Source organism: Cyrtonyx montezumae, unplaced genomic scaffold (genome assembly GCF_038088225.1).
Source record: "Cyrtonyx montezumae isolate F1298 unplaced genomic scaffold, pur_monq_1.0 scaffold_29, whole genome shotgun sequence".
Classification (NCBI taxonomy): Eukaryota; Metazoa; Chordata; class Aves; order Galliformes; family Odontophoridae; genus Cyrtonyx; species Cyrtonyx montezumae.
Genome location: NW_027072033.1, coordinates 128,533 through 151,874, shown reverse-complemented (window position 1 = coordinate 151,874; position 23,342 = coordinate 128,533). Strand labels below are relative to the sequence as shown.

The window sequence follows — 23,342 nt, the reverse complement described above, 5'->3', positions numbered from 1 at the left end:
CCTCCCCTGGCAGCCCTAGCCCCGCGGGGAGCGGCGCGGTGGGGGTGAAGCGGGCCGTCTCCGCCATGAAGCGGAAGAGCTGGGCCGAGGCCCGGCGCCGCGCCAGGCCGCCGCCGGCACTGAAGAGAACTCGAAGCGCAGCGTCGAGTGCGGTGGGCAGCGAGGAACAAGAGGACGAGCGGCGGCAGACGCCCGCCGCCGCCTGGCCCGAGATCTGCGTGCAGATCGCCGGTGAGGGGGGCGTGCCGGGGCTGGGCGGGCTGCCCTGCGGGGTGCCGCAACTCGGGCCGGGACAGCGAGGCGGGGCGACGCCCCCCTCCCCGCTGCATCCCGCGCCGGGGTTCCCGCCAGGCGGTCTCGGTCGGTCCGGGCGAAAGTTGACGGCGGCGAGGAGAGGGGCGCGACGTGCGCGGGGGGGGTGGTGGTACGGGAGTGGGGTGAGCCGGGTTCCGTGGCGCTGGGAGCGTTTCGGAACAATACACGCAGTGTGCGCTGAGTAACTTTGTTTGGCAGCGCCGAGAGGTGCCTCGCTCTGGGGGTTTGGCTTGGAACGGAGCGGAAAGAGTATTTAAACCGGCAAAATGCGTATCTGCGAAACAGAGCGCAGAGGAGCTCGGTCTGTGCTTGCGCTGGGGGCTGGTGTCCGTCCGTGCCTGTTGGTGGGCGCAGCACTCGTTCCGGCCGTCCCGCTGTGCCCTGTCCCGGCCCCGCGCGGCGCCCCTGCGCTGCCCGTGGTGGCACTGCGACAGCAGTCGGTACCATGCGTGGCACCCGCGGAGGAGCGGCCGAAGTAACTCCCTCAATTCTTTGTCTAAGAGACGTACCTGGGTTTAGTTTGCATGGGGACAAACGCAGAAATTAGCTTTTTGTGTGCTGTGTCACATTTGGGAATTGCATTATTTACAACTTCTCTTTAAAAACACAAGAAATGAGCTTCACCTTTTTTTCTACAAAAGGCACCTGGGGAACCGTGAGTATAGAGAGCAGCAAGAGTACTGAGAGCAATCATGGACCGAAAAAAAAGCACCGATCTCTTCCTTGCTGAGGAGCAGGAGTCTGGATAAATTGCCACGGCTCCTAAGTAGCGATGCGTTTAGAAAATCCTAAGATTCTGTCAGTGTTTTGGAAACTGGGCATAGTGATGTAGGAAGAATCTAAATTCCCTAAGCATAGCAGAATCCTCTCTTTAAAAAGCTGTTATAGAGTCGTGGAATAAAACTGCAGTACTCTAGCCTAAAATACAGTTCTTCTGGTCTAATCTTCAAAGGGACATAATGGTGTATTTATATACAGAACTGTAATTCTTTAAGTCTTTATTTTTCTATAGTTTCTTAGCTGTAACTATCTGTACAGGAATTATACTGTTTTAGGGTTCAGTGTAGAAACCTCTGATTGATTAGGCTGGTGTTGCCTTTTTGGTATCAAAGTACCTCCCCAATATGGAATGCTGTGTAGATCTGCCCAGCCCCACAAACAACTCTATGACCAGCCAGGGGTAGCATCTTTTCGAGACCAGGGCATACCTCCAGCACTGAGCAGGCCCCTCACATTACTGTGTTTTCCCTTCCAAGGAAATGCTTGCTTGTACGAATAGTGCAGCACATCACCCAGGATTTGACTTTTTCAGTGGGAGTTCAGCATGTGCATCAGTACACTGCATAACAAACTCAATTAAAAAGTAATAGGTTCTTGTATTTAATAATAATTCATGTTCCCTTAATCTTTTCTTACTGCTCACCGTGGCTGCTGTTTACAAGCTTCTAATAATGGAACAATTACAGCCTAATCTTCATTGCGTTGGTATGACAGATTTTCTTTTCTATTTTTTTTTTTCAATAGAGAAACCCTAAGAGAGAATGATGGCAATAGGCTCACCTTTTCCTTAGACTGCTTTAAAAGTTATTTCAGATTCTGAACTGTCAGTTTCGCCTTCCCCTAATGCAGTTCTGAGAAATGAATTAATAGTTCTGGACTGGAAGCAGATTGAAGCATCAAGCCTAACTTGCAATTGGGTGTACTGAAGAATATTCTAGTGGCCTTTAGGCTGAATACCAGCATTACCTTCTCAGTTACAGAACAGCCCCAAACTCATTAAGAACATTGCAGGCTGCTCTCATTTTCATCTCTGTGGAAGGCAACAGTGTAAACTAACCCAAACAGCTATAAAAATGGATTTTATCTTGCCTGATGTTAAATTGATATGTAACAGAGTTGATAATCCTTTATTATGCGTAGGTTTTATATTCAATATAACAATTACTGTGTTTATTTCCTCCTCAATTGTACTTATCAATCTAAGTATTTTTGTTTGCTGTTAAGAGTAGTTCAGGGAAGCTCTGCTTCTGGAAAACTATTTTGGTCTTTTAAGCTGCACAGTAAATCTTACTATTTTGTGTTTGTCAACTAATGTGTGAGCCTGGCTGGTATGAATTCAATTTGCTGGTACTGAATGCATTTCTTCGGTTTATTGGAAACATATTCCCATATCCTTCTGATCTCTGAAAGAAATAATGTATTTGATCTAAAGGAAATGTAACTGTTGCATCTGAGAAGCTTAAAAACTCATTACTTCCTTTTGTTGCCAAGTTGTCTTTGCTCTGATTTTACAAATAACATTTTAAAGAAAATGTAGAGTTATAAGGCATAAACTTTGCACAAGAAGCGTGTGTTTCTCTGTCACCTCTCTCTAGTAGTTAATTCCAAAATGAAGTAACTACTGCTACAAAACATGGAATTAAATCTTTAGTATGAATCTTGAATGAAACAGTATGGGGAATCTTTCCAGATGTTTGCTTGTCCTCCTGTTCAGGGGGTTCAGTTGGTTGCAGTGTGGAACTAACTCCAGAATGTCCTAAGCTGTGCCATATATTCCTCCCCACCTTTTTTTTTTTTTTTCCCTTTAATTGGGAAACATTTCATTTACGCTGTCACTTGGAGATTTATAAAAGAACATCTGGTTAGATATACTCATTGATAGTTTTGCTTTGTTTTTCCTTTATTGTCGATTTGACACCATAAGTTTTGTATGTTATGAAGAAACCAATTTTTTTTTCTTTTTTCTGTTTTAATTATGAAAAGATTTTGGGGAAAATTTTGACTATCCGCACTCTGTTAGTTTTATTATACAGCTAAATCTTAGTATAAAAGTTGTATTTAGTATTTTATCAGTGTGATCTCACTGGTAAACATGTCTCAAAATTAAGATTTTTAAAGCCAAGTTTAAGGCTTTTAAAACCTAACACAGTTCTGACAGCATGTGAACACTTGCAGTGTAGTCTTATAAATCAGATGAGCAGCTGAGATCAAGGTCTGCGTTTAAGTAACACAGCGTTGTTCATCAATCATGATGTGGCCCTGGAAATATTTTTTTCATGATAAATAAAAATTTATTTTAGCTTTTTAGTGTGTCTTCATTTTTTTTTCTCAGAAGACCAAGCTATTGTTGTTATTGCCAAATGTATTATCACTTAAATATGAATTATATTGTAAAGATGAGGAGTGAATGTTTCAAGAATAAGATGACTAACAAGAAAATACCATGCAATTTTACTTCTAATCTTAATATTGCAACAGAATTTATCTTTTTGTCTTCTCTTTTTTTTTTTTTTTGTTATTTTGAACTTTTTAATGTAACTAAATACTATACACTAACCCTGAATTTAGAAATAAAGTTCTGTTAGAATAGTAAATAACTCTGTAGTTGCATTCTTGATAATTCAAAACAGACTGGTGCTGTATTTTGTTATACTGTCAGTCTCCTCTGAATTTCTCATCTGAGACATCTGTTTAACAATAGCACTGCCGAGTCTCTCTTTTGGTGAAATAATCTTTGCTGCTGGTATGCAGACTTGTCCTGCCTGTAGTGAGTGCCTGCTTGGTGTTTAGTTGTCTCCCGAGTTAGTGAAATTGCCTTTCTCCAGGCCTCCACGGTGGAACCATGGAAGCGTCAGGCTTTCTGAAGGTAAAGAAAGGAGGTTATTTTGTCATCTCTGTTTTCCAGTGAACACAGTTGTGAAATGGTAGCTCTTAGTGTTGTATACCTATGCTTCCATGGAACACTGTAGGGCAGAAAGATAAGCAAAGTGCTTTTCTTTCTGTATGCACATCAAAATCAGATGTGTGATAATTATAGCCCGTGTAGACATGCTTGTTCTAGCTTTAATCTCTCTGGTTTGGTGGCAGGAGTAGCGAAGCTGTTAGTGAAGATCACAGCCCTCGGGTAGGGGTCTGCAGTCTTCTTTGTTTTACATCAGTTGCTACTAAAATTAATTACCATCAATGAAGTCCGTGTTTCTGTATTTTAACTGTTTTGTTATTTGAGGCAAACAAAATCAAACATAATTGAAGTACATCTAATGTACTGCAGTCGTGTCTTCTAATTGCAGTGCAGATGCAGCCTGTAAGGCAGTAAGCCCTGCTCTTCTGAGAGACGATCAGAAGGATCTGCTCTAATTTATGATAATTTCATGATGACCTTTTATCAGAAATCTGAGAGAATCTGGAAGTACTAAATTACATTATATGTAAATGAGGTACTGAAAAGCTAAAATTAACGAAGGATGCATGAAAATATTTAAGTGGAAGCTTTGCTTCTGCAGCCCAAACTGCTGTGGAGTCCTACTAAATAAATTTATCAGTGCTCTAGTGTATTTCATGTATAGACCCTGGTCCTGCAATCAGATCCATAGTGGAGGAATCCTTGCTTCACAGTGTTGGATACTCATGTTCAAAAATTAACACTAATCCTTGGTAGCTGTAAACAGAACTGGGACTATGATTGCAAAACACCAATAAAAACAGACATGGTGAGCAGTTCACCATTTTTATGCTATCAGGCTGGTTAGCCAGTAGAAAGTCAAATAGGTTTATGGGAAAAGACTACTCTGCGCAGCTTATTACTAAAATCCCCTTGTAGGTAACGTTTTTAAAAAGATGGAGCCTGCTGTTTACATAATGGGAGCAGTTGTTAGTAGTGTGCTGGAAAGGACAGCTTGTCAGGATGTTGGCATTTGACACACGCTGCTCTTATTGTGAGGTGGTTCTGTACAGCCATTAAGCTTGAGTTCCTTGCTAAATTCTTTTAGGTGTTTTAGAATAGCATCAATTAACGTAATCCAAAGATACCAACGTGGAACTGAATGCCAACAGCAATTCAAAATGCCACATGCACTCTGTTCACTCAGGAGATGAATTCTTATTTTTGTTGGACGTTTTCACAAAAGCTGCAGAAAATTTTCAGTAAAAGTTGGAGCACTGAGGAAGCAAGTGATTCATGTACTTCAAATCCTGTTTTAGAGTAGAATGCTACATTTAGGCTTTGGACCTATGCAAATGTATTTCTCCGCCTTTTTTGTTCCTTCTCTAGTATTAAAGGATTTGGAATTACTTCTGTACAGCTTTCATATTTTCAAAAGTGATGTACAGCTTATGTGGAGAAGATGGCATGCAAAGTGGTATGCCAGCCCAAGCACTGCAGCCATTCTGTCCAGACCTCAGTGTGCGTGTTTGAGTGCACCGAGGCCTCGGTCCCAGTCAAAAACAAATGAACCTAGAGTCGGTGCCACTGGGGGGGGGAATACTGTCTATGTTTTGGCAGTGCTAGCCCGTTGTGGGCGTGTCCAGACATCTAACTCAACAGAAAACTTTTCCTTGTAATAAACCTCGTGGCAGCTAGCCATTAAATCAGCTCAGAAGCAGTGTGAAATTGTAGCTTAGGGCTGTAGTTTGACTTGGATTTCATCTAGCAACAACAATTTAAACACAATCCCTAGTTACTGTATCCTCAACTTTCTCAGTTTTGTTTACTTTGGTGCTCTCAGTCCTCCTCTCTATGGAAGTTAGTGCTCTTTTTCAGGGAAGTTGGAAGTAAACCAGCAAACCACCTTCCTTTGTTTTCTTTTTTCTTTTCTTTTCTTTTCTTTTCTTTTCTTTTCTTTTCTTTTCTTTTCTTTTCTTTTCTTTTCTTTTCTTTTCTTTTCTTTTCTTTTCTTTTCTTTTCTTTTCTTTTCTTTTCTTTTCGTTTCTTTTCTTTTCGTTTCTTTTCTTTTCGTTTCTTTTCTTTTCGTTTCTTTTCTTTTCGTTTCTTTTCTTTTCTTTTCGTTTCTTTTCTTTTCTTTTCTTTTCTTTTCTTTTCTTTTCTTTTCTTTTCTTTTTTTCTTTTTTTTCTTTTTTTTCCTTTTCCTTTTCCTTTTCCTTTTCCTTTTCCTTTTCCTTTTCCTTTTCCTTTTCCTTTTCCTTTTCCTTTTCCTTTTCCTTTTCCTTTTCCTTTTCCTTTTCCTTTTCCTTTTCCTTTTCCTTTTCCTTTTCCTTTTCCTTTTCCTTTTCCTTTCCTTTCCTTTCCTTTCCTTTTCTTTTCTTTTCTTTTTCTTTCTTTTCTTTTTTTCCTTTTCTTTTTTTTTCTTTTCTTCTTTCTTTTTTCTTTTCTTTTTCCTCTTTTCTTTTCCTCTTTCTTTTTTCTTTTCTTTTTCCTCTTTTCTTTTCCTCTTTTTTTTCTTTTCTTTTTCTTTTTTTTTAATATATCCCTTCTCCTTTAAGTGAGCCAGGATACCTGCTGCAGCCCCTGATACATACAGCTGTACAGAGCAGGGGAAAGACTGCAGTGGGGAGAGGCACAGGGGGAGCTGGAGCCATGGCTCCCTCCTCCATGAGGTCTTGTCCGGAACGCTTCTCTAGGGCTGCCTGTTTTCTCCCCTGTACAATACAGGCAATGACTTCGAAGTGCTAATCATTTTGTTTTGAAACATAGTCACTTTTTTTTCTGCTCTCAGGAAGAGAAGATAGCTGCTCTTTACAAAAAGTTATATCTCTGTGCTTATATACAGGTGATGTTCAGAGATTTAGGTAAATGTGTTCGTTCTAGGCAACTAGTGCAAGAAAGTCGTTTATTTTTACGTTTGAATTTTGCTTCCCATATTTTAAGGTACATTGTACATGTACACACATGTATGTGTATATACGTGTGTGTGTGTGTGTGTGTGTGTATATATATATACACATATATTTATATGTATTTTTTTTTCCCAGCAGCAAGAACAGAAGTATGGCTGTGCTGCTGCAAGGCCCGTGTTTTTATTGACCAATTACAGGAGGCACAGCGATTTTCATCTGCGGCACAGTCCGTGTTTAAAGTTCACTGGAGCTGCAGCTGCCCTACCCTTAGAGACAGTTTTGTTTCAGTGTTTTTCTTATGTTTTCTTGGGGTTTTTTTGTTTGTTTGTTTTTGTTTTGTTTTGTGGATTTTTTTTTTCAATGTGAATGCCGGGGTGGCTTTAACCCCTTCAGCGAAGGGTGCAGGCGAAGAACGTAGGCACGGGGAGCGTTGCTTGCCTCTGCGGGGGCCCCCGGGGTGGATGGCGGGGGCCGGCTGCGCTCTGTGGGGCTCCGCTGTGGAGCGCCGCGCCCCAGCGCGGTTCGGAGACATTTTGCGTCTCGGCTTAACGAAGTGCCGCGGCGCTTGGGGTGTAGCTCGGGGCCGCCGCCGCGTTTAGAGGGTTGCTGTGCGGCCTGGCCTCCGCCGCTTGGAGGAGGAGCCGGCCCAGCCCCGCCGTCCATGTCCGGGCTCTGTCGGCCGGCAGAGCGGTGCGAGCGCGGAGCCGTGCCGCTGCCACCTGAGGAGGCAGGAGAAAGCGCTTTGGAGTTGCGCTGCAGGCAGGCGTGCTGCGCAGAAATAGGGTGTTTGTTAAAGCTCTGGGTTTTCCTCCCTTTTCAGATCGCCTTTACTTTGCAATTCTCTGCCAAAAACCAAAGAGTGGAGCTGCGGATACCCATTATTTCTGCATAGACAATGAACTTGTTTATGAGAAGTAAGTACAGACTTACTTTTTCTGTTTTTTTTTTTTAATTTTTATTTTATTTTTTAGAGATTGTTCGATTAAATTAGAACGACAATAATGAGAAGGCAGTCTAACTGACGTCTGTGTTTAAATGTAGCTGAAGGAAACATACTATTCCCACTACAGAGCTAATGAGTCAGTCCTCAGACTTATTTGCTATAATGGTTTGTAAGTCTTAGAATGGTTTCTTGGCTTCCCATCAGAATTTCTTAAAAACCTCTTCAGAGCTTTCGTTATACCCAGACATGTTAGAAGACGCTGGAACACGTTGCAGCAACATATACTCTGAAATGCACATTCAGCTATTGAGCAGAAGGGGATGTCTTTAGTCACTGAAGTATTAAGTGCAGTGTCTTATCTTCCTGGAATAAGTAAAAAAGTTGATAAAATTAACTCGAGCTTTTATGAGCCAAGAATGGATATATTATTTCCCCAGTAGTGAACAGCATATGTGTTTGTGTGTGATCTGGAATGCTGCTAATTCTTGAAATATTTTTTACCAAAAACATGCTGTTTTTAAAAGGACTGATTTATTCTCTGTGTTTGCTTTTCTTTAGCAGTGATGTATACTGCATTTTTAATTAATTGAGGTAATTTACCATAGAATGTACAAGAACATTAGGTATATGTAGACAAACATTTACCCAAAATATTTGCATTACTTTTAATTGCCTTCCTCTAAAGCCAGGCATTGGGGTTGCTTTTGGAACAGTGTTTCTGAACTGATCTCACAGAGTGATCAAGTATTGAGAATTTTTTGAATCTTGAATGTTTTACTTTGTGTGATGCTGTGTGGAAAACAGGAAACAGCTGTAGTTCTAGTTAAAATGCTATGTATATAAGATGACATTTATGTGCTCAGGATGATGCTTGTGTATATTACTACTTCTTACTTTGTGCATCTAGCTTAAACTAAATTCTTTTTTCATTTCTAATTTTTACCCTCTCTTACTAGCTTCTATGGAGATTTTGGGCCACTCAATCTGGCAATGGTCTACAAATACTGCTGCAAGCTAAATAAGAAATTAAAGGTAATGCTTGTTTTAGTATTCAATATTCAATTTTGAAGAATAAAAGCAAAGAGACCAGAAGTTTATTCTGTTTAGGTGTTTTTGTGTGTTCCTAATGAAGCTAAGTTTTGAAAACACATGCAGAGTTCCCTTACATGCTTTTAGGGAGGAGGAGGATCAGGAGGGAAAAGCCACTTGCCTTTAAAATACACTCTCTTGTTGCAGGGATTAATAGTAAGCACTGAAAAACTGAGTTGCTAAGTGGGTACAGATGCAGTTAGATTTGTAATGGCAGATTTTTTCTTGAAACTTTTAGACTCCTTCTGGTACTGACATCTCTTCTGTAAGAAACAGTATTTGATCTTTGATAGTTATGTTTTGCATGGTCCTAGAGAAGACTTGTCATGCATCCACTCTTCTCATAGAAGTGCTTGGTATTTGGAATTCCAATAGGACAAACGTCTATAAAACAGAGACTTCCTGTATTAATAAAATCAATGACTTAAAGTTAGTTGACCTCTAACACAAGTTGGACTATAAAACCTGTTAGGCAGATAAAAAGCTCATTAACATTAATGTAAATCACAGTTAGACCCTTCAAAACTGCTTAGATCTCAAAACCACCACTGAGCTATGAAAATTGGAAAGCGTGCAGAACATAGTAGTTTAAAAGAGTTGAAGTGTTGTGTTTTTTGGGTTTTTTTTATGTTTTTGGGTTTTTTTTATGTTTTTGGGGTTTTTTATGTTTTTGGGGTTTTTTATGTTTTTGGGGTTTTTTTATGTTTTTGGGTTTTTTTTATGTTTTTGGTTTTTTGTTTGTTTGTTTTTTGGTAGTGGGCATTACTTGGTGTCTGTCACTGGCATCAATTTATATAAATCTGTCTCTCATTGTCACTATAGCACTAAGAACAGGTTAGCCTGAGACAAGGTTCTCTTTATTTCTGTGTGCAGCATGGGTGTTGTACCTTTTGTCTTGCCTGGGCTGCATTAAGTACAGAGGAAAGATGGGGAGCTGTTGGAGAGGGTCCAGAGAAGGACCACAAAGATGATCAGGGGGCTGGAGCACCTTCCCTATGAAGAAAAGCTGAGGGAGCTGGACTTACGCAGCCCGAAGGAAAAAAGGCTGTGGAGTGATCTAATTGCAGCCTTTCAGGATCTAAAGGAAACCTATAAATAGGAGGGGAGTCAACTCTTTGAAAGGGTAGATAACAGCAGGACAAGGGGAAATGATTTTATGTTGAGGAAGGGAAGATTTAGCTTGTATGTCAGGGGGAAGTTCTTTAATATGAGAGTGGTGAGGTGCTGGAATGGGCTGCCCAGAGAGGTTTTGGATGCTCTGTCCCTGGAGTGTTCAAGGCCAGATTGGATGGGACCCTGGGCAACCTGATCTAGTATTAAATTGGGAGGTTGGTGGCCCTGCCTGTGGCAGGGAAGTTTGAGGAATGATCCTTGAGGTCCCTTCCAACCTGGGCCATTATGTGATTCTGTGAATTGTCTTGGGCTGTATATACATAAGTTGCTCTGAAAGTAATGCTTTCTATTTATTTCCGTGGAAACTACAACTAATACTAAGAGCACAATAATGCTGTTTGGTAGAGCAAATTCTCATCTATAAAACAGTATTTTTCAACAGTCAACACCATTAGCTATGCATTTCTGCCAGCAGTGAACAAGAGCTGCCTGCTGTGCTATCAAAACTGCACCAGCAGAGATGACCTGCTTTCACCGCTGCTGAAATGCACCACCCACTGCCTCACTGTACTTGACATCCACTGTTTGGTCTCCATAATGAACATTCAGAAAGCATCAGTGAATGTCAGGGGTACCATTTTTTCCACACAGAGCACTTCAGTGACACACCTTTGCTTCAGACACAATTTTCTCAGACTGCTGCCATCTGTCACTCAGCAACAAAAATTATTGGGGTATTGGTGGGAAGGTTCAGCCTCTGCTGCCATACCATGCATACCACAACACAATAAAACGGGAGGCATTACTTTTAGAGCAGGCCCTTGTAAAGTATACAATATCATTAATATGTCAGTAACAAAGCATTTTAATGTTTATGTTTTTCTTAAAACATTGGAAAAGGAGTGGAACATAAACATAAAACTAGCGGGATGTGTGACCTTTGTTGTTGTGAAGCTAATGCATAAATCTGATTTGATGATAGTGGTTGCAGTTCTTAGTGAGCTTACAAGGTAAAATGAAATTTTATTCTTCTGGTACATAATCCTTGACAATTGTTCACAAATATGCGTAAATATGAATACTGCCAAAAAGTGATGACATGAACAAGGTGTGTTTGTGAAGCAAAAGATATTTCTTTGATAAGAAGGGGCTTATAAAAGTCTGGTAAAGATATGTGATTTTTGAAGTGAATATCTGATTGCAACTCTATGCAATTTTCCGTTTGAAAATTTGCAGGTAATGTGTTTATATCAGCTGAAAATGGTGTTGCAAAAATAAATTGACATGTTTTTTTTTTCTTCAGTCTTGAAACCTATTTTCGAATTCTTTTATTGAACCAGAAGGCACAACTGTGTGTTCTTCACTGTTCAGAGCACTGTGTTCAGCCAGTATATCAAAATATATGCAGTTATTTGCCATCACTTGAATCGATACTGCTCTCCTTATGCCTTTCAGTCGACACAGCGTTAAAAGCACATTGATGATTTGGTTGTTGCCGAGCAGTGGGTGCTTACCCGGGGCTACTGTGCAGTGAAGAGCCTCTGCCTTTGACACAGGGGGGCAGGGAGTGGGTCATGTTGCCACCCGTGCAGGGATGCAGGTTGGACGTGCCTGCTTTGCTCTGAAGCAACACAGGTACCATGTACTCTGTCTACTCAATACAAATGGTTGAAAGTAGGTGAAGTGAGCTTTGCATTCCTCTAATTCGATAAAAGGAGACATGAAACATATAAACTGCAGAATTATAATCTTGTTCATTTCTTGATACAGTCATTTTCATTGATAAAGAAGAAAATAGTTCATTATACTGGCTTTGATCAAAAAAAGCAAGCAAATGCTGCATTTCTCATAGGCTCCTACGCAGTAAGTATAAAATTTTTTTTACTATTATATCAGAAGGTTCAATGTGTTCATTGTTTCATATTCACTTTCTAAAACAGCTAGATAAAAACACTTGTTTTCTTGTGAATAATACTGTTACTAATGTATCTTACAGTAAGGTGTCACCTTCTACTAGAACTTTTAAAGTCCAGCAGGTATATGGTTGGATTTGTTTTGTTTGTGCAGTGTGATCTCTGCTTCTAAAAGGAAAAGGGGAAAAAAAATCATCTCTTAAAAATTATTTAGCTTCAGTATTTGTCATAGTTTTCAAATTTCAAAAAATGTATGCATATTTTTATTTAGAAAAAAAGACTGCTTGATTTTTTTTTCTCCTTTTTTCCACAAATATTATCTTGGACAAAGTGCAGTATATCATCTCCTTTTTGTGAACATTTAAATACATCTTTTCTTCCTCACTGTCTTCTTTTTTACTATGAGATGATCTCTTCATTTAACCTGTGAGGAGGCATAAGATTGTGTAGTAGAGTCAGTGTACAGCTTGGGAGTGTAAGAGGTGGCTGCGGATACTCTGAGTCAGATCCTTGGCTACAAAAATGGAAAAAAAATTGGTCTGTCCATTGCAACTACATCTGAAAGAAGCAGTATTTGGTACACAAAACTGTAGCTAAGGAGTAAAACACAGTCAGCTTAAGTATGAAGTATGTGATATACTGTGTTCCTGTTGTGCTTTGACTTTTAATATGCCTTGATTATAACACTCTGTCTCTCTTGTTCATTTGCTTTTAAAACAAAGTGATGATCTGTGTGTTTTTTGATGTTGAAAATTTGAGGGAACAGAGTTCGTTTAGCCTTAGGTCACTCTGGTTTACCAGCTGTGCAACTATACAGTACTTGCTGTGACGCTAACAGCCTTCTTGCTGATTCTCTACTTTATAGATAAGTCCTATTTGTTGCTTCCTAGGTTTATCTGTGTTTTCTGTTTTCTGCAGTAATCATTATGAATAAAGAACTTAACTTGAAAATCAGCCACTTTTGCTATTTGAAATACAGGTGCATTACAATTGCATTCTTGAGAAACTGGCAATATGAGTTACTAAACTTGTTTGCTGTTAAGATGCTATTTTAGTTAACTTCCTCCAAGTGACTCAATTGTATTACAGGTCTAGAAAGCAAGAGTGGAACGATTTCAGTTATCACCTGTTATTTGGAAGGTTTTTGTTCTTCCCTGGAATTTTATTCTCAATATGTGCAATATTACTGTGCAACCTGGCACCTGACATTTTGAGCAGAATCTGCAGTATAGAAAATTCGCTGACAGTGAAACAATTGGATAAGAAAATGCTGTGGTTGACTATTTAAAAGTTTACGAAAAAAAACAAAAACAGCAACAACAACAACAACAAAAAACAATTCTAACAAATATCTGGGATCATCATCCATTAGCCTTGCCATGCCACATTAACAATATGCAATCAGAAAGGATGCTGGGACAGGCTTGTATAGGTGCATAAAGCCTAAGATAGATATCTACAGATTATGACAGTACAAAGTAGAGTAAATAATTGCAAATTTTTGCTTCAGAGAACCACAGTAAAGAATATGGGAGTTACAGAGCACAGTTTCAGCTGAGGTGTGAAGAGAGATTATGACTCTAGCCAGTGTGTATGGGAGGGTTAGTTGTGGGTAGCTGACGTGCAACAGAAAGAGGCTAGTCAAAGCCACAGATAATTTTTTAGAGTTCAGAAACCTGCATTTATTTTATTGCATTGTACAGGTTCTGTCTTTGAGCAGTTTCTTAATGAAAGGAAACACTATGTGAGTATTCTTCCTCTTCTTGGGTAGGGAGGTTTGTCTTTAGGATAATTATGAGTTATAGATGCTGAGGTAGCTCTAGCTGATCCTTTTTTCTCTCCAGTGCAGAAGTTCTTGGCTTTTGTACTACCTTTTCTATAAAGTGAGATATAATTTCTTCCCAGATTGATGTGGGAAGGATTCCAGTGAAGGAAGATCACAGAGTGTGCCCCTAAGGCCTACTTTTTTTCTCGGTGCACTTTGATGATCTTTCATGAAGAGGCAGTCTTAGTAACAGGAAACAGTGCTGAAATTTTCATACATATATATCCCACATTGTTCTCTGCAAAGCATGCAGTGGTTTGGGATCTATTTAGAACGTCTGATAAATGTATAATTGTACTTCCTGACTGGAAGGAAATACATTAAGAGCCTTTTTATTTTGAACATAAATATGCTTAAGCATCCAGCTACTTCTTCAGTTCAGAGTGCATAGCTTTTTGATGAAGAAGGATCTACCATTTGGTAATGCTTTTCATTTTTTTAACTGAATTTAGTCATTTTATTTCTCATCCCATACTGTAGAAGTGATAGATTGACAGATTGCCATTCTATATTTTGTCTTCGGTGGGTTGAATATTTTTTTCATGTTTGATATATTTTTATTGTTGTTTTTTCTTTTTAGCTTCATGATGGGCTCCCGCTTCAGCTGGTATCCTTAGATCAAGGAGCTATGTGGCATTGCATCATTTTGAGGGAGTTTGGGTGGGGAAAAAAAGGAAATAGAAAGGGAAAATAGTGTCCATGGAGTGAGTCATGAAAATAGTGCTCATCTGTGTGTGTTATAAGGTCTTTGATAGCATATGCATAGTTTTGAATTCAAGCTGTGGTGTAGTCAAGGAATTCCTACTTGTTTGGAATAACAGGCTGCCACTTTTTAGAAATAGCGCAGATATGGTAAGTTTGTGTGTACTTTTTTTTTTTTTTAACATAATCACACTTGAACATATAAATGCATTAAAACTATAACAAACTGCATGTAACTGTTCTCAGGCACTTGCATGACTTCATAAGCTTTCAGTACTTTTATACTAGTGACTTAAAAGTCTGTTTTTAAAGGTTCATTGATCTGAAGTTTGAGATCTTAAACACAGTGTTATTTAAGTTCTGTTCATAGGAATTGCAATATGTTGGCATGATTTACCATTCATTTTTGTTTAAATATGTATGTATGTGTATATTAACAGTGTGGAGATGTGCTCGTTTTGACAAATACTGCAATTGTAAAGATCTTCATTAACAGCGAAGTGGAAGTGGAAAGGCAGTTGTTAAGTGTTCTGGTTTACAAGCAAAGTCTGTTCCCAGTCTTTTCCTCACAGTCAGTGTTTTATGATGTTCCCATATTTCCCATCTTCACCTAACTTGTCTTTCTTTCCTCCTTAGTGGAAATGAGTCTTCAGGGGTCATTCAGGCTACACACTTACTTTCACTCCTGTATCTGCTGCTTCAAGACCTTAAAGATGAAGAACATAGTTTCCAGTACACTGTTATATATGTAGCTTTTAGGATATTTTAGAGTAAATATTCACAATTTAAATCTTATTTCCTATATTGTTCATCTTTCATCTATGTAGGTCACTCTAAAATTAATGCCTCTTATTTCCTTCCATGGAAACTACAACAGATTCAAACAGCATGTGATAGCACAAATTGTCAACTATAGAACATACTTATATAGTACACTTGCCTATACAGTCCATCCTTCATCATCCCAAACAGATGGAAATCAGAAGATGCCAAATCAAAACCATCTGCTGAGTATATAGTAGGGCCGTCCAATCAAGTCTGGCAGTGTGTGCCGTGGCCTTCATCCTGGTACGAACCTGGCATGATCGTGTTGCAAGAGAAAAGTTGTCATCTTCTCTTATCTGACACTGGAATTTTGAGCCTTCAGCTTAATCAGTATCTCAGAGTTGCTGGTTTGTCCAGGTACCTGGAAATCCAGAAGGATGTCCCTTTCTTGTCCCAGAAGACAGTGTACATCACTTCTGCTGAGGTCTTCACCTTGAACTTTCACTTCAGTGGGAAATTCAATCCCTGGACTACTGTTTTTATTGCAGCTTTAAGTGGAGATACTACCTCTTGTCACCTGTAATTACACTATCCAGGAAACTTTCAGTCTCATATTGGTTTGCATACGGCAAGTTTGTGTGAGCTTTTCTGGGAACAACCTGGTCCAGACTTGGCAGTATTTCTACTCTGCCACTGTTATTTCCAGTGCATTGAAGCTGATAGTCAGCTGCTTACAGTTCCTTGATTGTAACCTGCTGATTTGGATGCATGAGCTGAGCAAGATGTTCTTCATTTCATGGTGTCACAGCTGTGCATGGCTGTTGCCACTGTTGGTACACATCACACTCCACCTCTCTGTGCTCACATCCTCTGTTTGGTCTCCTTAAACGTTGAGCAAGTGTTGCTGGATGTCAGTGGGTGTTATTTTTTCTGCCTGGAGGAATTCAGTGCCGCCCCTTTGTTCACATGCATTTCCATTTTGTCATGCTGTGCTTCTGCTGCCTGGAAACAAAATGTAATGGAAAATTGGTGGGAAGGTTTAACCTCTACTTCCATACCACCGATGTCTGCCTCCAACATCATGAGCCAATGTAATCAAATTGGAGGCATTATTTTTGGAGCAGCCCTCATAGTTTAATTCTGTATTTTCTTTACTTTTTACATATGATGTGCTGCTTAATGAGAATAATATTCTTCCATGTACATTATCATAAACTTGGTATGTTCAGCCACACAAAGCATAGCTATTGTTTGGTTAGTTTGAATTGCATGGTTACAAATTATTTAGGATGGATAGGGTGAGGGGAAAGATGGGAGGGGGAAGAAAAAGCCTTTGTTCTTCACCTTCTGAAGAAAAGCTGCTTTTCATTATAAGCTGTATGTACTGTTCAGGCCTTACCACTCTACCAAAGCAACAGTAATCTTCTGAGTTGATCTCTACAGTGGCTTCTCTTGATTTTTGCCAGGACTTAGCTGTGGGTAAGGAAAGTCTGCTTCTTTCACTATTACTCCTTCTGTTTTAAGAAAGAGAATGTACCATCTATGCGCTGACCACTCAGTTCCCAAGAACCCCCTCTCCCCTTGGCTGCATTACCTTAGTGACAGTGTTTCTTTTCTCAGGCCTGGCACTAATTATGTACTTGGATGGTGACCCTTTTGGGGGGTACTGCCCCATGAACTGCTGTAATTCAGGTCACCTTCTCCAGGATTCACCTCTGTACTTTGTCTGTTTTCTTATCTTGTTTCTTCAGGGTAAGCAGCATGTCCTTCATCCATTCTGATCTGTAGTACTGTTTTTGCTTTTCCAATTTGATGGTGGCCTTCCTAACTGTGGGCCTAACAAGGTAGGAGTTGGAAAGGGTAGAAGCAGTTAACACCAGCCTGTGTAATGTTGAGCTGTTGTGCTTTTACTGTGGCACTTGCAATGTTACCTCTAGCTAAGATGTAGAAATGGAGATCAGTCTGTTTATTGGTCCAAGCTGAGTGGTAGTAAATGGCTAACAGTTACAGTGCTAAAATTAGATGTGGGTAAACTGTTCACTCTTAGCTATGTTTTGGTGAAGAAAGTTTATGCTTGACTGTTGAATGGAGGAGGGGAGATGAACAAAGTAGTACTGGCACTTAATACAAACAAAAGCTGCTGGAAGTCTCTCTGTGTTCAAGACCGTTAAAAACTTCCTCTGAATTGTATATTGGAAATCATGATTAGTTTTCATAATGGCAGTTTTTCTTGCTTTTTCTGCTAGATTCTTCCTTACCATGTTCTTTCCAGACTGCAATTCTGGATAGGGTTGTTCACTTGGGGTTCATCACTATAGTAGTGCTATCCTACTTTCTCAGCTGTTGTAAAGTACTGATGTTCCAAGCTAGAAGGGTTTTCTATTTCCCACTGTTTTGAAAACAATTGAAAGTTTCTATCTAAGTAACAGTCGTGTTTCTGCTAATAAAAGGATTGTTGGCTACAGGAGGGGGTGGGCCTCTTCTCCCTGATAAATAATGACAGGACGAGAGGGAATGGCCACAAGTTGCGCCGGGGAAGATTTAGATTAGACCTGAGGAAACATTTTTTTTTCTGAAAGAGTGGTCAGGCACTGGAATGGCCTGCCTAGGGAGGTGGTTGAGGCACCATCCCTAGTGCTGTTCAAGAAGCGTTTAGATGAGGTGCTAAGGGATTTGATTTAGTAGTTGGGTAGGGATAGTGATAGGAGGATGGTTGGACTAGATGATATTGTAGGTCCTTTCCAACCTTATGAACCTATGTGCATTTCTTTAGTACAGTACACCTCCGTACAAGAGCCTTCTAATATATTTGTTTTAATTTGTTTGTGTAAACTTCTAAGAAATATTGCTAGAAAGTTTACTGTATTAACTGTCTAGTATGTTCAAGTTAGGTTTTAATAACAAACATGTTTGATATTTTTATAGTGAAATTATGCATGTGTGTCAGTTTATGTTCGGTCATATAGCAGCAACTGTGTTCAGAATTGGATGATTTGTATTTATTTGTAGTTTACAGTGGTTAAGATTATTTTAAGTGAGTGACATTTTTGAAACAAAATTGTATTGCATGAAATATGCTTGTAGGCAGTTTAGGTTGAATCTTCTCATTGTTATCTTCCTTTTAAGTCAGTGGGGTAAAATGCATGGTGAAGGCAGCAACCTTGAGTAGATATTTCATTTAAGGGCTGATCAGGAGAATAAAGTTGGTTATTAAGCACATCATCAACATGAATTTTAAGGGCTGTTTGCAGACTCGGGTTGATACTATTTCTAACAGTATAGCTTATATCTTTCTTTATTTTCCTGAAAAAGCAACAGATTATATCAGGTATCTTTATTATCAAATGTGTTCTGTCTTGGGTGCAGTATCACTATTTCACTTGGTAACTTTTGGTGAAAGCACCAAAGCTTTTCAACCTATTGCAAATAGTGTTTTTGTAGGAGCAACACAAATCTAGGAGACCTGTGTTTACAATAGAACTGGTTTGAAATTATAATAGATATAAAAGATAATCAGGTAAGATTTTGTTGCTACAAGAACTCTTATTCACTGGTTGATTTTGAGCACTCATTAATGAGGATTCAGTAGCCTAGTTAGACAAGCTCTTCCATTTCGTTCAATGAACGTCCTAGTGGCTCTTGGATATACATAGCAATATTGGCAGGAACATTGCTTGAAAGTACATAATGCTTAGGTGGCCTTTGACCATTCACAGAGCTACATCCAGTCCTTTAATTAGAAACAGATGTCCTAAATGAAAAGAATGTTTAGAGCAGTGTTAATGGTTCAACTCTGAATGGCAAATTTCTGGCTGTATTTTGAAGTTCAGTAGGATATATTTTTTCCATGCATAAAGAAGATGAATTTCTAAAGAAGTACTACTTAAATGATTACACAGGGTGAAAAAACAGTATGTTATTGTAAAAGGTGTGAGTTCTTTATTACAACAGTTTTCTTACTTATGGAAAAGATTTATAAAGGCTTTTAAGACTTCACATCGGTGTGTATGTAGTGATGTATGTGTGTACATCTGCACTTGTATGAGATTGTAGGAAAATGTTAAAACCAATGCAGCTGTACTTTTGCATGCTCTCTTTCAGATCTTCACAAAGCAGAGTTTTCAGGTTTCTTTTAAAAAGCTGCTTGGTTTGAATGTTTGGCCTGAGGAAGGAGAGTCTTTTGTGATATGATTGTAAAATTTTTAAAAATTTAAAAATTTTATTGAGCTATAATTGATATTCCGGAGAGAAATGGTTTCCAAACTAAGGTCCAAAGCAAAAATGGAAACCTCAAAGTTAGACCTGACCAATCACAGGAAGCACCGGCATCAATGTCGGTTGCCCCTGTGGAAGGCCAGAAATGGACACAGGTATCCTCGCGCCTAGAACAGAAAGAAGAGGAAGCAGAGAAAGAAGAGGAAGATCCAGGTGAGGGGCCCTCCTCAGCACCACCGCCACCACCTAGAAAGGCCACTGAGAAAAGTGAGAGACATGGAGAAGACAGCGATGATGATGAAGTCACTGTTACCACTACTCGTTAGCCTCTAAAGATGACTGAAATACAAGGTTCAAGAAAGGAGTTTGTACGGCGCTCGGGTGAATCTATTGTCGCCTGGTTGCTGCGGTGTTGGGACAACGGTGCCAGCAGCGTGTCCCTAGATGGCAGCGAAGCCCGCCAACTGGCAAGCATTGCCCGAGACCCAGCTATCGACAGAGGAATTGGCAGATGTCTGAATGGAGTCGCTACCCTCTGGGAACGAGTACTAGTGGCTGTAAAGGAGAGATATCCTTACAAAGATGATCTGGAGCCTAAAGTGGAAAGATGAAATAGTGTGGAGAAAGGCATCCAATTTTTGAGAGAAATGGGTGTAGTAGAGATGCTGTATGATCCCAGTTTTGTCCATAACAATCCACACCAGATGTGATCCTGATAGAGTAAGGTGCACACCTGATGTATATCATAAGCTCTCAAAAACAGCACCAGAGAGGTACGCAAGTACACTGGTAGCAACGTTCCATAGATATGAGGGCCAAGGCAGAAGACTCCCAGTTTATGAATTGATTATTACACTCCAAAACTTTGAACAACACTTTCCACCATCACATGCTTCCATTGCAGCTGTGTTAGCGGTAGCAGAAGAAGTAGGTGAGATAAAGAAGACACAGAAAATTATACTGGAGGAACTGTCATTACTGATGAATAGGGATGAACCTCTGTCAGTACTGGAAACACCTGATGAAGACGAGCATGACCCAAAGAATCTGTTGAAGCAATTGATGAAACTGATGAAAGTCTCGGCCACCAAAGGCAACCGCCTCTCTGCACGAGCAAATGACAGCAGTAACATCATGTCACATGTGGCCATGTGGAGCTTCTTACGAGAAAACGGAGAGGACATGAGGAAGTGGCATAGAAAACCCACTCCTGCACTGCGAGCACAGGTGAGAGAACTACAGCACAGATTAGCCACCAATGAAATTGCTCCCATCACTGCAGGTAACCAATAGAGGGGCCCTGCCCTCAGCCAGGGGGGAGGGGGAAAGGGATTATAGAGTGTAATGGACTGTGTGGATTAGATGGCCTGGCACATTAGAGCCACAAAGATACAAGGCACTGGTGGACACCGGTGCACAGTGCACTCTAATGCCCTCGAGTTATAAAGGGACGGAATTTATTCATATTTCATGAAGGAGAGCCCTGTGTGATATGATCGTAAAATTTGAATGAACTTTCCTCTGTGTGTATGTACGATACATGGAAAGTACCTGTACATGTATACTCACACATCTTTTTATAGTGGTTGCTCATGGTGTTTGTTTTACTGGCATCAGCTTCAGGAAACTGCTTTATATGTGAAAATTTGTGTACTCCTGCAAAAATATAAGTAGCCAAGCTTAGATTTGGCATTTAGTCAAACTGGTTTCAAGTGCTGTATATCTCTAGAGGTGTCTTTTCCCTTTTCACATCCTCCCCTTATACACACTTCATCAGTTTACAAGTACATCTGTAAATATCTTTGTTTTTCTGCTTATCAGGTCAACCTTTTCATTTTCATCTTTTCTGAAACTTGAGTTCTGCTGAGTGCCTTACGTAACTCTTCTTACTTTGAACAATCCTGTCAGCTCAAAGGTCACTCTTAACATCTTTTACTTCCTCTCTCATTTACTGCCTTTCACATCATTCTGGTGAAATAATTTGTCTTTAAGGTTTTGGTGACCTCCTCATCATCAGAAAAAGTAGCTGCCAGTGACCTTAAACTATGAGGTATTTCTCAGAGTGTCTATTAAAGTTTAGGTTTGTATCAGTTGTGTTTGAAGTGAATTTCTCCTTAAACCCTTGGCTGGTGCATTTTGGTTCACTTCAGAGAGCAGTCATTGAGCAATCCCAACAGCTAATGGGTGTCCAGTCCACAGGATCAGACTAGGACTAACATGAAGTTAAAATAAATAAAATTCTTTAAGTCTGCAGTACAGATGTCAACAATGTGTTGCCAGCTTTCAGTTCACAGATGCACTTCTGCTAGTTGACACACATCGTAACACAGATGTGGCCTCTGCTGCTTTGATATCTGCTGCTTCCCTGTGCTTTGCTGCTCCATCTCTCACTCGTTTAGTCCTACCTACAGTCACTTTCTGTGACTGCTGCTCCAAAATTAGTGCCTCCTGTTTGATTATGTTGTCCCTCAGTGTCAGAGGCAGATGTTAATAGTATGGCAGTAAAGGTTGAATCTTCCCACTGGTATTTCATTACATTTTGTTGCCACGTGACTGACAAATGGCAGCAGAGGGTCAGTCTGACAGTGACATCTGACATGGAAGTGCATGCGAAGCAAAGGGATGTCGCTGAATTCCTCCATGCTATAAAAATAACACTTGTTGATATTCATTGATGCTTGTTGAACAAGGAGACCAAACAATGGATGAGAGCACAGTGAGGCAGTGGGTGATGTATTTCAGCAGTGATAATAAGCAAAAGTAGAGATGTAGATTTTTACAAGATTGGCATGCAGTTCTTGTTCATCGCTGGTGAAAATGCACTGCTAATGGTAGTGACTGTTGAAAAAAGGAGTTTGGTAGATGAGAATTTGCTGTATCAAGTAGTGTTTTGTAATCTTTGGATCTGTTACAGTTTCCATGGAAATAAAAAGCATTACTTTCAGAACAACCTATGTATATTTGGAGCCTACACCAGCAACCTGAATCACCTCACACAGATTCATCCTTGATCCAGGCTTCCACACATCCAAGATTTCCTGCTAAGATTCTCTTGTAATCTTAAACTTCCAGAAAAGATCTCTTTTCCATTTTGATGGAACACTTCTTGTGTTACTGCTGGGATACTTTCCTTGTGAATTAAGTTTCAGTTTATAGTCTTTCCCATTCACAGTGAAGACTGAATGCTGTAATTCCTTCTGAAATACTCCATTCTATCACACCTGCCCAGATATCCTCTTACTAACCTGAATGTTTTTATATACCACTTTTCACTGAGAACTCCATCCAACACTTTCATCAAATGTTGTCCCTGTAACTGTTCCACACATTCTAGCTGTGACTACATATATAAGATATAATGTACCACAATCTGCTTTTGTTCCATAAGTGTGTATTGGAAGTATTGTGCATTTTTTGCTTAGTACTTGTTCCTTTAAGCTTGTTTACACTGAAAAATGCCATCTCCTCGCGGTGTGTTTTTTCTACGTACTGAGTAATGGTAGACATTCCAATGCTCAGAAATCATGTCGGTTTTTTCCAAGTGTGCTTGTCTGTGGCGAGTGTTCATGTAACTGTGTCAAGGAACATCCATTCTCGTGTGCTGCTTCACTAGTTAGTAATGTCATTTCGTGAGTATGGTCTGTGCTTAAGAACGAATGTGTTTCAATACCGCGTGATGTTATGCAGTCTTAGTTTATTGTAACATGTCCATTAGTGCAACGAAAACTTCCTCTTGCTGCTGTTAACATTTGCAAACGTGCTTTTGTGTTGAAGCTTGTATTATTCAAGAAGCCGTTAAAAGCTCAACTGAGATGTGAGAACAATCCTTTTCCTTTGTTAGCTACAGGTGCTTAAAGGATTAGCTAATGTTAGCTGTCTTTCTTTCTAT

The 23,342-nt window shown here is 39.8% G+C and overlaps 1 protein-coding gene across 6 annotated transcripts in view; it reads left to right on the top strand.

Annotated features, from left to right (window-relative positions):
• Positions 1–23,342, top strand: part of CDC14B (cell division cycle 14B) — a 51,925-nt gene continuing 28,583 nt past the window's right edge. For 3 of the 6 annotated variants that reach the window (XM_065740588.1, XM_065740585.1, XM_065740586.1), the window contains exons 1-4: positions 8–231; positions 7,709–7,802; positions 8,788–8,863; positions 11,804–11,896. In XM_065740588.1, the coding sequence (XP_065596660.1) occupies positions 66–231; positions 7,709–7,802; positions 8,788–8,863; positions 11,804–11,896 (429 nt within the window). In that variant the 5' untranslated portion in view covers positions 8–65. Of the gene's footprint in view, positions 232–1,757; positions 1,801–7,708; positions 7,803–8,787; positions 8,864–11,803; positions 11,897–23,342 lie in introns of all 6 variants that reach the window. The other 3 variants (XM_065740590.1, XM_065740591.1, XM_065740587.1) reach the window with 3 other exon arrangements.